The 16,798-nt window shown below is 39.8% G+C and overlaps 1 protein-coding gene across 1 annotated transcript in view; it reads right to left on the bottom strand.

Moving 5' to 3' along the window:
* Nucleotides 1-1,554: 1,554 nt before the first annotated feature.
* Nucleotides 1,555-16,798, bottom strand: part of cdk5rap1 (CDK5 regulatory subunit associated protein 1) — a 41,238-nt gene continuing 25,994 nt past the window's right edge. The window contains exons 12-13 of the mRNA XM_059980441.1: nucleotides 9,535-9,675; nucleotides 1,555-7,348 (exon numbers count right to left, since the gene is read on the bottom strand). Coding sequence (XP_059836424.1) covers nucleotides 7,214-7,348; nucleotides 9,535-9,675 — 276 coding nt within the window. The 3' untranslated portion in view covers nucleotides 1,555-7,213. The remainder of the gene's footprint in view (nucleotides 7,349-9,534; nucleotides 9,676-16,798) is intronic.

The following is a 16,798-nucleotide window of genomic DNA, read 5'->3' as shown; positions in this document are numbered from 1 at the left end:
TGGGCAGCTAATATTCGCTGTCTTTGGTCTTTTTTTCATAATCAGTCTGATTGTTCAAAATGGGTGGCAATGGAGTTGAACTCTACTAAGAATATCTCTATTTCTGCACTTCTTGTCGCTTGCCTAAAATAACAGTTAATCCACTTATTAGACATACTCGGAGAATGTGGGCTCAGTTTAGAAAATTTAATGGCCTTCATGGTTTCTCTCTCTCTAGTCCTATCTTACATAATCACCTTTACCTACCTTCTATGCAAGACTTAACATTTCAAGATTGGTATAGAAAGGGCATTAGGCGCTTTGAAGATCTTTTCATAGATAATTATCTTGCAACTTTTCAATAACTCTCTGTAAAGTGTAACCTACCTAATACCTATTTCTTTAGATACCTTCAAATTAGACATTTCATTAACTCTTTATTGTCTAATTTTCTTGAGATGCCTGAGAAAAACATTGTGGACTTGTTTCTTTGTATTAATCCATTGGGTAAAGGCTTAATATCTTTTATTCATGATAAATTAGTGACCATGAGGCGTGCCCCCTTTGATAAAATTAGAAATGCTTGGGAGCACAATTTAAGTATTTCTTTAGCTGATGCGGTTTGGGATTCAATACTTAAGTCAGTTAATTCAACCTCTTCATGTGCTCACCACCGTCTTTTACAGTTTAAGGTTGTACATAGGGCTCACATGTCTAAATCTAAATTGGCATGGTTTTATCCTGACATTAGTCCTGTTTGTGACAAGTGTAAAGGTGGCGAGGCTTCTCTTATCCATATGTACTGGGTTTGTCCTAGTTTAGAGAAATTTTGGAGAGAAGAATTTTTATTCTCCTCTTTAGATTAAGCTTATTCTTTTTAATCCCTTACTTTGTTTTTTTTTCCCTCTGTAAGTTTTATTGTTTCTTTTTAATGGAAATTACATTATAGTTTTTATAGAGGGCATTATTATTTTTTTAAATCTATATTTACAGTTTTGGGGGGTTGAATGTTCTCTTTATTTTTTTTTTACATATTGCAATGGTTGGCCTGGAGTTTCTTAGTGGAAGGGAGGGGAGTATACTAACATTATACGTTTTTATTCTGGGTGCTGTTTTCTTATTGTTATGAATTATACTTTTGATATGTTTATTTTGCATTGTATTAATTCTCATTTTGCTGTTGTTTTTTTTCCTCTGTAATTGGTTTGTAGAAATGCATTAAAAAAATCAATTAAAAAAAGGCAGAGCTTGATAGGTTGTTGTTTGGACACCAAAGGTTACGGGGAGAAGGCCAGGGAATGGGGAAGAGGAGGGGGAAAAAGGTTCAGCATGATTGAATGGTGGAGCAGGCTCGATGGGCCAAATGGCCTAATTCTGCTCCTATGTCTTAAGGCTAGCTGTTTTGATCATTTGTTGAATTAAAAATAATCAACAAATTATCAACACAGATCAACATTTATCTGTCACACTAGTTATTGGGAAATGCTTTGGCAAAAGTTCATTATCAAAAATTGTCCTGAAGGAGAACTACAAAAAAAGGAAGCGGTCAAGCCAAAAAAATGAAAAATATTCTAATGATTTCAGTTCTTCTTTTAATGCAATAAGATTTTAAAATCACACTATAAATAGGAAGATTCCAGTAAAGAAACACAATAGAGCCCATTTAAAAAAAAATCAAATATACAATGTGCAGAAAACAAGGAACTGTGCAAATATAAGTAAGCAAATAACATTTAGAATGAAGTTCATGAAAGTGAGTCCATAGCCATGAAGTCAGTCATCATTGCAGCCGGTTAGTTGCAGGTCACAGCCTCAATTTAGCGCAGAGACAAGTAAACCTTGCGGAGTAGCGAGCTGATCATTGGCCCATCCCGTGCCTCAGTGTTGCCATGTCAGACCTTGATGCAACCAGCTAGGTTACTTTCAACAGTATATTTCTTAAAGTTTGTTAGAGTGTTTGATGACTTTCTAATCCTCTTATAAAAAAGACACTGGTATGCTTTCCTTATGATTGCATCTACGTGCTAGGCCCAGGATCAGTTATCCAATATGTTAACACCCAGTAATTTAAAGCCACTGACTCCACCACTAATTCCCCAATGTTGACTTGTGCAAGTTCTTGGTCCTAAACAAATGTTCTCAGGAAAGATATAAATGATAATAGCCCTATATTAATGGTGCACTTAAGAAATAAAAGTGATTGGAAGTGCAAGGTCTTGTATTCATCTCACAGCTTCTGTGTATCTTTGGGATTTGAAAGTACTTTGCAAGCAAAAGCGTGTAATCAAAGCACTAGTAACTCTGGACCAAATTGAGCTAAGTTGAACCCATCACCTGCTCATCTTGATACAGAAGGCCGACCAAACTGCTTCTCATGAGCTGGTGAGTGATCAGCAATATGCAGATGTGAGCAGGTCCTCAGGCTGTGTGGACGGCCTGAGGCCTGGAACTCTCACTACAACCTCTGGGAGTGGGCAAAACTGGGATGGAGCTGGTAATACAAAAAATTTCCAATTTCTCTAATTAAAACATTGAGCAATAAAACACAGAAACAGAACCTTTGACCAACAGTGTCCATGCTAGTCATGGTGTCAAATGAATATAACCTTACCTGCCATTACGATGCATATCCCTCCAAATTCACGTTGTCCAAATGCCCCTTAAACTCCAGTGTTGCATCTGCTTCCACCACTACTCCTGGTATATTGGTTCAGGTACCCACCACTCTCTATGTACAAAAACATGCACTGTACATCTCCTTTATACTTTCACCCTCTCACCTTATAGCTATACCCTCTACTATGTGACCCTGAGAAAGCAATTCTATCTATTATATTAAATGGTTCCCTAGTACGATAAGATGGACTCTTGATCTCACAATCTACCTCATTTTGATCTTGCACCTTATTGCTCCTATTACTGAACCATCAATTTCAGCAAGTTGTTACCCCTCGACCATAAGGCTCTTGAACCAGAGGGAATAACTTCACTCACCCCGACACTGAACAGATTCTACAATTTTACTCACTTCTAACAGTATCCTTTGCACATTGTTTTTTCTTGTATGCAGTTTTTCATTGATTCTATTGTTTCCTTCTATCTACTGCAAATACCCACAAGAACATGAATTTTAAGGCAGTATATGGTGACATATTATGTACTTTGATAATAAATTTACTTTGAACTTTGCTTACCTGCTCTGTACTTGCTGTAGCCATTTCACTATGTTTGTATTATTCCTCAATAATTTGATTTGCCTGGACAGCGTGCAAAACAAGCTTTACATTGTATCTTGATACATAATAATAAACCACTCTCAAACCCATTAACTTCCATCAGACCTTCAGAGAAAACAATCCAAGTCTGTTCAACCTCCCTTTATAGCTAATACTATAATCCAAGAAGAATCCTGTTGAATCTCTTTTGTACGCTCTCCAAAGCCTTCACATCTTTTCTAAACAGACTGGACACAATATTTCAAATGCAGATTCAAGTTTTACACAGCTGCAATATAGCTTCCTGATTCAAATTCAATTCCCTGACCAACAAAAATGTACCATACACCTTATTTACCAAAATATCCACTGTGTTGCCACTTTCAGAGAGGTATGGACTTGGACCTGAAGATCACTCTATACATCAGTGTTCTTAAGTGTCCTGCCATATAGGTGTACATTCCCCTTATATTTTGACCTTGCAAAGTGTCCAATGGTCACTTTATTAGATACTTCCTGTACCTAATAGAGACTATTCAGTGTATATTCATGGTCTTCTGCTACTCTAGCCCATCCACTTCAACATTCAACATGTGTGTTCAGAGATTCTTTTCTGCACATCGCTGTTGAAATGCTTGGTTGAGTTCCTTTCGCACTCCTGTCAGCTTGAACCAGTCTGGTCATTCTCCTCTGACCTCTCTCATTAACAAGGCATCTTTGCTCACAGAACAGCTGCTTCTCACTGGATGTTTGATTATTTTGGCAGCATTTTCTGTAAACGCTAGGGACCGTTGTGTGAAAAATCCCAGGAGACCAGCAGTTTCTGAGATACTCAAACCACCTCATCTGGCACTGACAATTATTCCATGGTCAAATTCACTTAGATCATATTTCTTGCCCATTCTGCTGAATGGTCTGAACAACTGAACTTCTTGACTATGTCTGCATGCTTTTAAGCATTGAGTTGCTGCGACACAATTGGCTGATCAGGCATTTGCATTAATGGTGTACAGGTGTACCTAATAAACTGACCACTAAGTATCTATTCAGTTGTATCATTTTACAATATTTTTCGCTATCTACCATTCCACTAATTTTTGTGCCTGCCAATTTACTAATCAGACTATCCACATTTTCATCCAAGTCAGAAGTTGCAGCAATGATCCCTGCAGAGCACTACTGGTCACAGACCTACAGTTAGAATAATACATTTCCACCACTACCCTTTATTTTCTTCAGAAAATCAGTTTTAAATCCATTCTACTACCATAATACCTGTAGGCCATGTATCTTAAGTTTCTGATCAGCCTGCTAGGAGATCTTGCTGAATGCTTTTTTAAAATCCAAGTAGTTAACATCCATTGCCATACCCTTATCAAGCAAGTTCATCACTTCAAAAAAGTTCAGTCAAATGTCATGATCTGTCCTTCACAAAGCCATACTGTTCCTTTTCAGATATCTTTCCAAAGTGTTCATAAATCCGACCCTCTCAAGGATCTCCTAGTGACCACCCATTTTAATTCCACTTCCTACCCCCATTCCGATATGTCAATTCATGGTCTCCTCTACTGTTGTCAAAAGGCAAAACTCTGGTTGGGGGAACACCTTATATTCCCTCTGGGTAGCCTCCAACCTTATGGCATGAACATCGATTTCTCGAACTTACGGTAATGAACCAGCCCCCCCAGCCTTTCCCTCTCTCACCTTATCTCTTTGTTTGCCGGTCACCTCCCTCTGGTGCTCCTCCCACCCATTCTCTTTTCCATGTCCTTCTGTCCTCTTCTATCAGACACCCCCTTCTTCAGTTCTGTATCTCTTCCAACAATCAACTTCCCAGCTCTTTATCTCTCTCTCTCTCTCCCAGTTTTATCTATCAGCTTGAGTTTCTCTCTCCACTCCCCCACCTTTTAAATCTACACCTCTTCCTGCTTCCTTGGCCAGAAACATTGACTGTACTTTTTCCATAGATGCTGACTGGCCTGTTGAGTTCCTCCAGCATTTTGCTTGAGTTGCTTGGATTTCCAGCATCTGCAGATCTTCTCTTGTTACCCCAATAATCCTGATAGCTTTCCTAAAACTGATGAGGCCATAATTTCCTGGATTGTTCCTTAGAGCATACCTGAATAACAAAACACGTTATGCTTGTCTCAGACCTTGCCTCACCTCGATTTCAGTATCTCCATGTCCTTTTCATCGGTGTACGTTGATTAAAAACTACAGATTTCTCAAAAAAAGCAACTAAAATAAAAATACACATTAAAACAAAACTTTTAAAATAAAACCCCCTCCTAATCTTCGACTTTAATGTTTTTTTATTTACATAGATAGGAACGACCATTTTACATCAGATCGGACTGCCATGGGTTTGGGGGATGGAGATTACGTTCTTCAGTGCAATATTTGGGGAGACTCAAGATCATAGGGCTTTGCTGGAGTCCTGTAATGGAGCAAATGTGACAGCAACTCTAACACAGCAGCAGATCAACTCACACCGCTGTGTGGAGTCTGAGACCAAGGCTGATTTACATGGGAACAGCTTAAGAAAATGCTTAGCTGGTCAGACAACATTCATTTAGAGACAACATTTTCCATTTCAATGATCTTTAATTTTAACTATGTACACAGTACATCAAGTAAGATAAGCTTATTATCTTCTTCGATGATGTTGTTTGAAATGTAAATATTCATATAATTGTGCTTCTTTGAATAGTGTTGTAGAATCTTATACTTGCACCTATCTTAATGCATGCACATAGTTCTGCAAATGCTTAATAACTTCCACAGTAAACTTCACAAAATGAGTGAAATCACTGAATTTCTTGCTGCACGACTCCGACACTGATGGCAACAGCCGCCTTCCGGCAGAGTTACATCTCCATGGTAGCAGAGTTGGTGTTGGGAATGCCACAACCCCCTCTAGCGAACATGAATTTTTCGCACCTTTCTATATTTCCACCAGGATACTGAAGTCAGTACACTCAGATCCTGCTTACCGCTAAGGATGTGATCCTTGGAGTTGGAGTGCTATGCGGGGTCATTATAACATTATGTAAATACACATGTACCTGATTTTTAAAAAATCAAACCAAGAATATGTATTATATTTTGATTCACCCAGCATGCGTTGCACTACCAATTCTCAAAGGTCTTATTAAAGCTCTCACCCTGAGAATGCAGTTTCACATCTATGCTAATGCTTTTCCTAGACACCTTAGATGTATTACCCTCACTGGAAGTTGCAGGCCATTTTCCAGACATTATGTGTGAAAAAAATGGAATAAATTGGTGAGGGAACAAGAACGTTTACACACGTGGGGGAGACAAGAGCGTGAACTAATACGCTATTGGCTGTGAGTGGCTCAGCACATATGTAAAGTGCTCTCATTGGCTGATTGAATGTTTATGTAATGGTGGCCACTCTAGATAAGTTTTAGATGTTGTTTAGAAAGAATTTTTGTCATTTTTAAAAATTTCAATAAAGAATTGAGTAACTGTGTTGTAATGAATCAGCCCCTGCGGGGTCTGAGTACACACCTAAAACACTGGCTTCTGTCACAGGACAGAGTACCATCCTAAGAACATTTAAGTTGACTGAGTGCTGTAACAGGGAGATCTTGGTTCAATTAACACATGATCAGCTGCGCAGGTTTGTGAGATTTTCTTCTAACATGTTCTTTTGCCCAATATTGGTTTTAAATGCATGTCCAGTGTATGAGGAACTTCAAAGAAAGCTGGATGCCAAGAATAGATTTAGAATGTTTACTTCATCACAAATTACCAGGATAGTTTACTTTGTAGCAATATTTTAGGTTCAATCACAAATTTGATCCCAAATTTTATATATGTAAGCAAACATATTTGAACAAAAACATGCAGATATATGAATTTTGAACTCCACGTTATGTGTACTTCCTCTGATGAAAATTGCAAAAGCTCCACTTTATTACCCTCAGCAGAGTTTTCTGGTGAACCATAACTTTATACTTTCTCCAATCATTCTTCATCTCATAAAACTCATTTCAGCACTTTTCCCGCTGAACACTATTTTTCATTAGACAGTCTGCAAATTGTTGGGATGTCACTTCTGCAGATTTACTCAAGGTTTTATGGCAAATGGGAATACCCTTTAAACTTTGAGAACTGACTGATGTTATCTGAAAATAAAAGACAACTGAATTATATATTTGCTCAAGGTGAAAAACATAAAAGTTATTTATGTTTCCATTTCTATATGCATGTTTCAGGGGATGGTACGTCAAAGAGAATGTGTAGGTTCATGTAAACTGACCCCAAATGGGCTAGTCAAGGGGAGAACCTTCAAGTACAAACCCCAATTCCAGAAAAGTTGGGATATTTTCCAAAATGCAATAAAAACAAAAATCTGTGATATGTTAATTCACGTGAACCTTTATTTAACTGACAAGAGTGCAAAGAAAAGATTTTCAATAGTTTTACTGACCAACTTAATTGTACTTTGTAAATATACACAAATTTAGAATTTGATAGCTGCAACACACTCAACAAAATTTGGGACAGAGGCATGTTTACCATTGTGTTACATCACCTTTCCTTTTAATAACACTTTTTAATCATTTTGGAACTGCGGATACTAATTGTAGAAGATTTGCAATTGGAAATTTTGTCCATTCTTGCTTGATATAAGACTTCAGCTGCTCAACAGTCCGTGGTCTCTGTTGTCTGATTCTCCTCTTCATGACACACCATACATTTTCAATAGGAGATAGATCTGGACTGGCAGCAGGCCAGTCAAGCACACGCACTCTGTGTCTACAAAGCCACGCTGTTGGAGCCTGTGCAGAATGTGGTCTGGCATTGTCCTTTTGAAATAAGCATGGACGTCCTGGGAAGAGACGTCGCCTTGATGGCAACATATGTCTCTCTAAAATCCTAATATATGCCTCAGAGTCAATGGTACCTTCACATACATGCAACTCACCCATGCCGTGGGCACTGATACACCCCCATACCATCACAGATGTTGGTTTTTGCACCTTTCGCTGATAACAATCAGGATGATTGTTTTCACCTTTGGCACGGAGAACTCGACGCCTGTTTTTTCTGAAAACTAGCTGAAATGTGGACTCATCTGACCACAGCACATGGTTCCACAGTCCTTCGGTCCATCTGAGATGAGCTCGGGCCCAGAGAACTCGCCACGTTTCTGCATAGAGTTGATGTATGCTTCCTCCTTGCGTAATACAGTTTCAAGTTGCATTTCTGGATGTAGCGACGGACTGTGAAGTGACAATGGTTTTCCGAAGTACTCCCAAGCCCAAGTGCATTCAACAGTGGTTTCCGACCTTGTCCTTTACGCACTGAGATGTCTCTGAATCTTTTCACAATATTATGTACTGTAGATGTTGAAAGACCTAAATTCTCTGCAATCTTGCGTTGGGAAATGCTCCTTTTGAATTGACTAACAATTCTCTCACGAATTTTGGCACAAAGGGGTGAGCCACGACCCATCCTTGCTTGCAAAGACTGAGCCTTTGATGGATGCTACTTTTATACCCAGTCATGATACCTCACCTGCTACCAATTAGCCTGCTTAATGTGCAGTCTTCCAAATGGGTGTTACTTGAATTTCTGTGCACTTTTCAATCTTATTTTAACTCTGTCCCAACTTTTGTTGAGTGTGTTGCAGCCATCAAATTCTAAATTTGTGTATATTTACAAAATACAATTAAGTTGGTCAGTAAAACCATTGAAAATCTTTTCTTTGTACTCCTGTCAGTTAAATAAAGGTTCACGTGAATGAACATATCACAGATTTTTGTTTTTATTGCATTTTGGAAAATATCCCAACTTTTCTGGAAATGGGGTTTGTAGATCAATTTACAATTCCAATTTAGGTCACATTCTTGTCCCACCAGAAGAACAATTAAACTGATCTCAGTTCCACTGGTTTAAAGCCTATATAAGCTAGCTAAGACTTCTCCTTTCTCAGTGATCACAAATGAAAACCACCGTTACACTGGAATCACCCCCCACATACCCCCAAATGGGTTTCCTCCCCCAGAATATTAAAGCAATCATCTTCAAAGTTGCAAACAATACTCTTTGTGACAATGATCATGGTACTCCCTCTCATAACTCTCAACCAATGTAACTGAGAAAAAAATTGTGCTCCAAAACCCAAATTTTCTTCAGTGAGAAAGAAATTCTTGGGCCCTGCAACAACCTCTACTCCCTAACTACTGAATTTGTTCCACTTCCTGGTCATTGAGTTTGTTTACAACCCTGATATCCCATTCTACAATATATAAACATTTCAACCATCCACTAACCCCATACAATTTTCATCAAAAAGTTCACTTACTTGCACTGATACATAGTCCCCAGGTCTGATAGAAGCACACAGGTCTGATGACCTATCACATGGTATTGCCAAACTGGGAAATATTACTTTTATGTTACCATCATTTCGTCCACACAATTCTACATTGGATCGTTTACTAGCCTGGGAACAAATAATAACATTAACGAATTAGTATGGTTATATGTAACAATGCCTCAAAGGATAATAGATATCCAAGGATATTTACAGGTACAACTTAAGATGAAGTTTTACAAAGTCTTGATCATTCTTAATAAAGGGCTATATTAGGAAAACATTCACATCACTCCCTGTTGAGATTTAAAAGTAATTGAGAATAATAATCATCAAATACTGAAATGTTTAAGCAAATAAAAAAAAACTATTGTAAAATTATGGGGCATCTTCTCGGGGCACTTTATAGCCTGCCTCTGCGAAGCTCTTAGTAATAGGTAAAGTATTCCATAAAGGAAGCAACTTGTTCCTTCTTCTTGTTCATCCAAATGAACTTGCTACTTGGTTATTGTTGAAAAAGCAGATTTTTTTTTCTCTCAAAAGACCCTTTCAAGTGGAAATTTCTATAACACCTGCTAAACTAATATTTTTATTAGTTTCTACATATAAGAATACAAAGTACAAGAAAGTATATATAAAAGGTCAAAGATTTAAAAAACTACCAATTATATTATATCTGTTCATAATAACAATTTTATTACCCTGTATTCATGTAAGTTAATCAATAGTTATATTGAAATATACATAATTACCAGAAAAATCTAAACCCTAACTAGACTGAAGCTGTTTATTAAGGAGAAAAAGGTAAAATACCTTCTCATATAATAAAAATTAGTAATAGCCAACATCTGAATTTAAATGAGTTGAAGGTTTTGAAAATAGTTCAGAAAAGGTCCCCACAATGTTTGAAAGTCTTGACGAGGTTCAGAAATTGAACAACGGATCTTCTCTAAATCTAAACATGACATAATGTCACATAACCATTGAGCATGAGGAGGAAAAACATTTTTCCATTTAAACAAAAGTGTCCTCCTAGCTATAAGAGAGAAAAGGAATTCACTGGCAGTCCTGATGTAGCAGCTCAAATGGAGATAGAAGCTGCTGTGAAGTTTCTTAAGTCTAAAAGCTGAACATGCAGCTTGTTGTGAACATTTACTGGAAACTAGGTTCTGAGTGTTGAAAAACTGCTGGTTGAACTCTTCAGATTCCAATTTATTTACTTATCCCAAGTACATAGAAACAAATCTTGAAATGCATCATTTACATTATCAACCAATACAACCTAATAATGTGCTGGGGGCAGGCTGCAAGTGTTGCCACACATTCTGGCACCAACACAGCATGCCCACAATGCTTTGCAGAATCCAACAAGCAGCAAAACAAAATTATTTATCAATGTATTTCTTCATTGTAGCTTATCTCATTAATTTGTTGACTTTTTGCTGTGGAATCTAAAGTTTTATATCAATAACCATTATTGCATTTGATTAAATACAAAATTGGATTGGAAGGGAAAACAAAATCTCTCATTACTATTACTCCATAGCTGCAAAGTAGCAGAGGTTTGAGATCAGTTTCCCTTCTCTTATATGAGCTGCCAATCACAGCTGACAAGCCCACCCTAACCAAAGCAACTGGTTTTAAGGTGCCAGGAAACATATGAAGGATTAAGGAACTGAGAGCAACGATAAAAAAACTTAAATGAAGAAGGATATGAGGGTGTGGAGGTGTGACAAAACAGTATTGACTTGATTGGCAGGATTCCATACGGTTTATCAGTAATACTGCATCCTTGGATCAGTGAAGTTTGAATTCATAGAGAGATGGGAAGAGAGGGCAAGATAATCTTCAGAAACAGAGTGAACTTCAGAACTTTGTGAAAGTAGTCTTTAAGGTGCTTGCTGAAAATAGTGATGATAATTTCTTTCACCTGCAAAACTTGTACCAGGGATGGGAATAACCTTTCAGGGTTTTGTTGCATATACTTCTATGGCATATCATAGTCAGAGCCTGTGCCAACTTAGAGAGCAAATGCATTCCTGCGCTTATCTTCACAGTAATATTTGCTTCTCATATTCTACCAATCGCCTCACAGTGGATGATTAACCCGGCAGCTTTGGATGTGGGAGGAAACTGGGGCACATTGGGGTGGGGGAGGAGAAGGGAACCCATCTGGTTTTACAGGGGAAAATGTGCAAACTCTACAAGGACTGCACTGAAAATCAGAATTGAACATGGGTCTTGAGAGGAACCTGGTCTTGGATTTGACAGTTTCTGGAAGGTGATACAAGGCTTCATAGAATTGCTTTAAGGACAAGGGAAAAGTACCACCAGTTGCTTAAAAACTGATTCAAAGTTCAGAGCAAGTTTATTAATAAACAATATACTTTAATAATGCAACCCCCAGATTTATTATCTGGCAGGCATACTCAAAAAATCCACAGAATAATAACCATTACAGAATCAATGAAAGACCGCACCGGCTTGAATGTTCAACCAGTGTGCAAAACACAACAAACTGCAAACACAAAAAAATAATAATAAACAGGTGTAACAACTTGGTTCACATTTTTACCACGACGCTGTAGGTACTTCATTTTATAAGTTCTGTTCTGCTTTCAGCCTGTTTAGGTTACTGTTGAAGATAAGGGATACTCAGGAACGTGTGTCATCCAATTTGGAGAACACTGGATGGAGAGGTTTTGTGAGGAACACTAAGGTTGGTCTTGGGTTTTTTTTGGTTCGGCAAGAGGTAAAGAGAGAAGACGTTGGAGAACTGATCGCAGGATTTGACTCAGTGGGGGACTGTGATCAATGGCGCCAGGTGCAGAAATCAACTGAGGATCAGTGAATATGACTTTTGGAAGAGTTGAGCTCCAACCCTGTACACATTTGACTGCTTAATTATCATGGGCCCTTTTTGTTTTTCTTCTTTCTTTTCTTTACTAATCCCTTTATTGGAGTTTATTATCAACGGCATGTGACGTGCAATTTGTTAACTTAGCAGTAGCTCAATGCCATACGCAATCTAGCAGAGAAACAAAAAGTAATAAACAAGTAAATCAGTTACATATATTGAATAGATTAAAAGAAAAAAACATGCAAAAACAGAAATACTATATATTAAAAAAAGTGAGGTAGTGTCCAACGATTCATTCAGGAATTGGATGGCAGAGTAGAAGAAGCTGCCCCTGAATTGCTGAATGTGTGCCTTCAGGTTTCTGTATCTCCTACCGGCTAACAGTGAGAAAAGATTCATAAATATAATTCCTTTAATCATATGCAGTGTGCTGTCTGTTGGATTGCCAGTGACATTCGGAAGGTCGTGTGGGCTTTCACGTAGACTGAAGGCCCAGCGTGTGAGTGACAGAGAACGTCAAGATGAGCTCCAACTTGTTCACATTTGACTGTTTAATTACAATGGCCCTTTTTGTTTTTTTTTCTTTCTTTTCTTTACTAACCCTTCAGCTAAATACAAGGTTCATAAGTATAATTCCTTCAGTTGTATGCAGTGTGCTGTCTGTTATTTCTTGGCACTGAGTTGTAACAGGGTAGCAAATTACACAGCACCCACACAAACCAGGGTTTGGTGTGGGAGAGTCATCTCAATCTCACAGGTCTGACGGGACCAGTGTGTATTTCCTAGATGTATGCATTTAAAGAAAGCAGCAGGATCATTGATAGGCGTATCATCCTGGATTGATTTTGTCGTATACTGTGATTGCCCTAGGCATTGATCCAGTGGGTTGTGTGTTTAAGCCTGTATTAAACTATTGTCCGGTAAAGTGATTAAGATACAAGGCAATGGATGCTGCATGGGTTGAGCTGTGGTGTGAATCCACAGGGTTACCGATAACGAAGGATTGTGCATTGAGTGGGGTAGACGTTCGTATCCCTGACAATTGTTAATTTGGACTTTAAGTACCTTTAAAGCATTAGTACCAGTTATGATCGTGGAGTGGAGGTTTGCCAAAATGGCAGGCAAAGACTTTGTTTTAGTTCAGACTAGTGCTGATGTAATGGCAGCGGATCTGCCTGGTACAGTTGGGACTCCATGAGAGGGAAGACCAAGGGCTGTCCATACTTTCCAGGAGAAGGGGACGGTAGGCGAGTGTGCTGAATCAGAAGCCGTATTTCCCATAGCTGGGGGATAGAGACTATAAAGACAAGTTGCTCTCATTTCTGCAGAACAAGGGGAAGGTGCGCTCTGATGTGGAAGGTCTAGTGAGTCCTCCAGTGAGGGGTGAGCATTCTGAGTTGGTAGTGACCCTTACCTCCCTGACGAATAAATGGTAAAGTGCTCAGGTTCAAAGCCTCAGTTATCATAGGCTCAGCATATTCTTGGGAATAACCTCCAAAGGGGAAGAGAAATATGAGACTTGGGCGGAGCAGACCTCTCAGATGCTGGATGAGTTGCAGTGCTCTGATGCCGTGAAAAGACAATGATTGGTAGAGAGTCTGAGTGGGCTGGCTGCTGACCTATTGAGATCCTTAAAGGCCCATAACCTTTTTGCTACTTCTGTGGGTTACATGCAAGCACTAGAAAATGTTTTTGGCACAACCGGAAGCCCAATGGTGCTTACGATGGAGTTTTGGAACATGTTTAAGAAGGGGCAGAAACTCGTCGGCTAGAGGTAGCTGAGTTCCTCGTGGTATGGGGGGGGGGGGGGGGGGCATTCAAACGGCTGCAGTGAATCAATTAAGAATGCACCAAGCGGTGAAAGGCACACAGTCACAGGACATGATTGCTTGGGGTCTCCAAATGTCTTGTAAGATGCAGCTCCATCTCCCTCGTTTGTCGAGCTGATCAGAGAAGAGAGGAGGAGAATGCTACAGAGGTGTGGGAGGCCTCCGTCAGCAGGGTTCAGTCCTCGGTCGTAGCCCCCTTGGCTGAAGTGACCACTGACAGCCTACTCCAGAAAGTGATAAAGGATCTCATGGCAGAGTTCAGGACTGTTATCGGCAGGTGCAGCCACCCAGCAAAATAAAGCCAACAGGGAGTCGGACCCCCTGAGGGAATGGACTAAGCAGAGGTCTGCTAGCAAATGGGGTCTTGCAAGAAGGGGAGTGACCAGTATTGCCTGTTATAACTGTGGTGATGAGGGACACTTCAGACGGGAGTGTGAAGCATGGGAAAACCCCCGGAGAGTGAGCCCCCAATTACCTGAGTGAGACATTGGGAAACTTAGAAGAGACCCAGTGAGGGAATGGCCTGGAGTCTCGGGGGGTGGGGGGGGGGGGGGGGAACACATTCCCAGCAATATATCAAGAAACATCCTTAAGCAAAAAACCCTATTCCTGAAGGCTCAGTGGGGCCAAGCTCCAGTGTATTGCCATGGACTGAGGGACACAAGGCATCAAAAGACAGGTTTACCCTAATGCCTATTATTAATGCCACTGGTGATGTTGTCCTTAAGTCTCCACTCGTGTACCATTCAGAAAATCCGAGGGCACTTAAAGGCTCCGAACTATCAACAATAAATACGGCAATAGCGAGTTTGGCTAAGGAGGTTGGGTTTGTGGAAGTTGAAGATGATGATATTAACGAGGTTTTGGCATCCCATGACCACGAACTGACAGATGAAGAGCTGATGCAATTGCAAGAGGAAAGGATACTGATTGAAACTGAACGCAGTAGCGAACGGCCCGAAAGTGAAGTCATCCAGGAACTGAATGTGAAAAAAATGCATGAGATTTTCACTGCGATTGATAATGCTGCAATGATTGCAGAAAAGTATGACTTTAATTTTGAAAGAGTACGTAGATTTAGGGCATATTTGCAGGATGGTTTGAGTGCTTACAAAAAACTGTATGATAGAAAAATGCACAAGGCTAAGCAGTCAACCATACTGTCGTTTTTCAAGCCTTCCACATCGGCCATGACCTCGACCTTTGACATAGAGGCAGGCAGACATAGAAGACGCTAGTGACCTGCCTGCCCTGATGGAAACAGACGACGAGATGACACCCCAGTTTCCTGCACCTCCCACCATCTCAACCTCCAACGACTCAGACTAACGGACATTATCAGTGTGATCGCTGTCTTCCCAATTCCGGTAAGTGAAACTACACTGTACATACATTAATTTTACTTTATATAGGCTGTGTATTTTTGTTATTTGCTATGACTTGGCAGCTTCATAGCTTAAAGGTTGCTGGAACTGAGAGCGCTTGCGTGAGATTTTCGCTACGCTAGACAGTACTGCAATGATTGCAGAAAAGTACTTCTACTTTATATAGGCTGTGTATTTATCATATCATTCCTGCTTTTACTATATGTTACTGTTACTTTAGGTTTTATGTGTTATTTGGCATGATGTTGGAGGTTATTTTTTGGGTCTGGGAATGCTCACAAATTTTTCCCATATAAATAAATGGTAATTGCTTATTCACTTTATGACATTCCACGTTACGAGCCGTTTCATAGGAACAGGGGGAAACCTGTACTAGGTACTGTGTCGTACACCCAGTTCAAACCATTTGTGTTACAGCCTGGGGAAGTAGCTACAGTGACAGGAAACCACAAATTTCTGAGAATGCCCGAGGCCAATATCCTCCTGGTGGATGCTCCGGAAGACCAAAAAGATCATGCTTACCTGCTGGGGTATTGCAGAAGCCCTCAGTTGTATAGTAAGAAGACAGTGATTGTCAAGAACACTTCGCAGAGGGAGGTTACTCTCAGGCCTCTTCCAGTGACAGTAATGTCTAATGCCCCTATGTGACAAGCCAGGGAGGAACTCACACTGATAAAGGGAAAGTTGACTGCCGAGTCATTCAATTTTGGGGACTCACTTGTATCTGGAAGTTGGAAGATGTTTTTTCTACTGACAAGTTTGATTTGGGTTGTTCCAAGAGCATTCGTCACACCATCTGGGTGACAGAGGATACCCTGTTCAGAGAAAGATTGTGGCAACTGGTGCCTACAGATGTGGAAGACGATCAGCAGCATGTGTGGAAGGAAGCTGGAATCATCACTGAGTCAGAAGCCCTGATGTGTCTCCAATAGTGGTAGCCAGGAAGAAGGAGGGAATGTACAGACGTGTGTGGACTATTGGACTGAACAGGCGCACAGTCCCCGACCAGTATACGGTCCTGAGAATTGAAGATGTGATGGCCTGTCTGAACTTGAGGAATGGGTATTATCAGATCTCCCTGAATGAGGCTGACAAAGAGAAGATGGCATTCACATGTCCTCTGGAATTCTTCCAGTTTAAAAGGATGCCCCAGGGCATAGAAGGTGCTCCGGCGACTT

This window comes from Hypanus sabinus, chromosome 9 (genome assembly GCF_030144855.1).
Source record: "Hypanus sabinus isolate sHypSab1 chromosome 9, sHypSab1.hap1, whole genome shotgun sequence".
In the NCBI taxonomy this organism is placed as follows: domain Eukaryota; kingdom Metazoa; phylum Chordata; class Chondrichthyes; order Myliobatiformes; family Dasyatidae; genus Hypanus; species Hypanus sabinus.
Note: the sequence above shows the minus strand (reverse complement) of the source record. Positions and strands in the feature narration are given on the sequence as shown.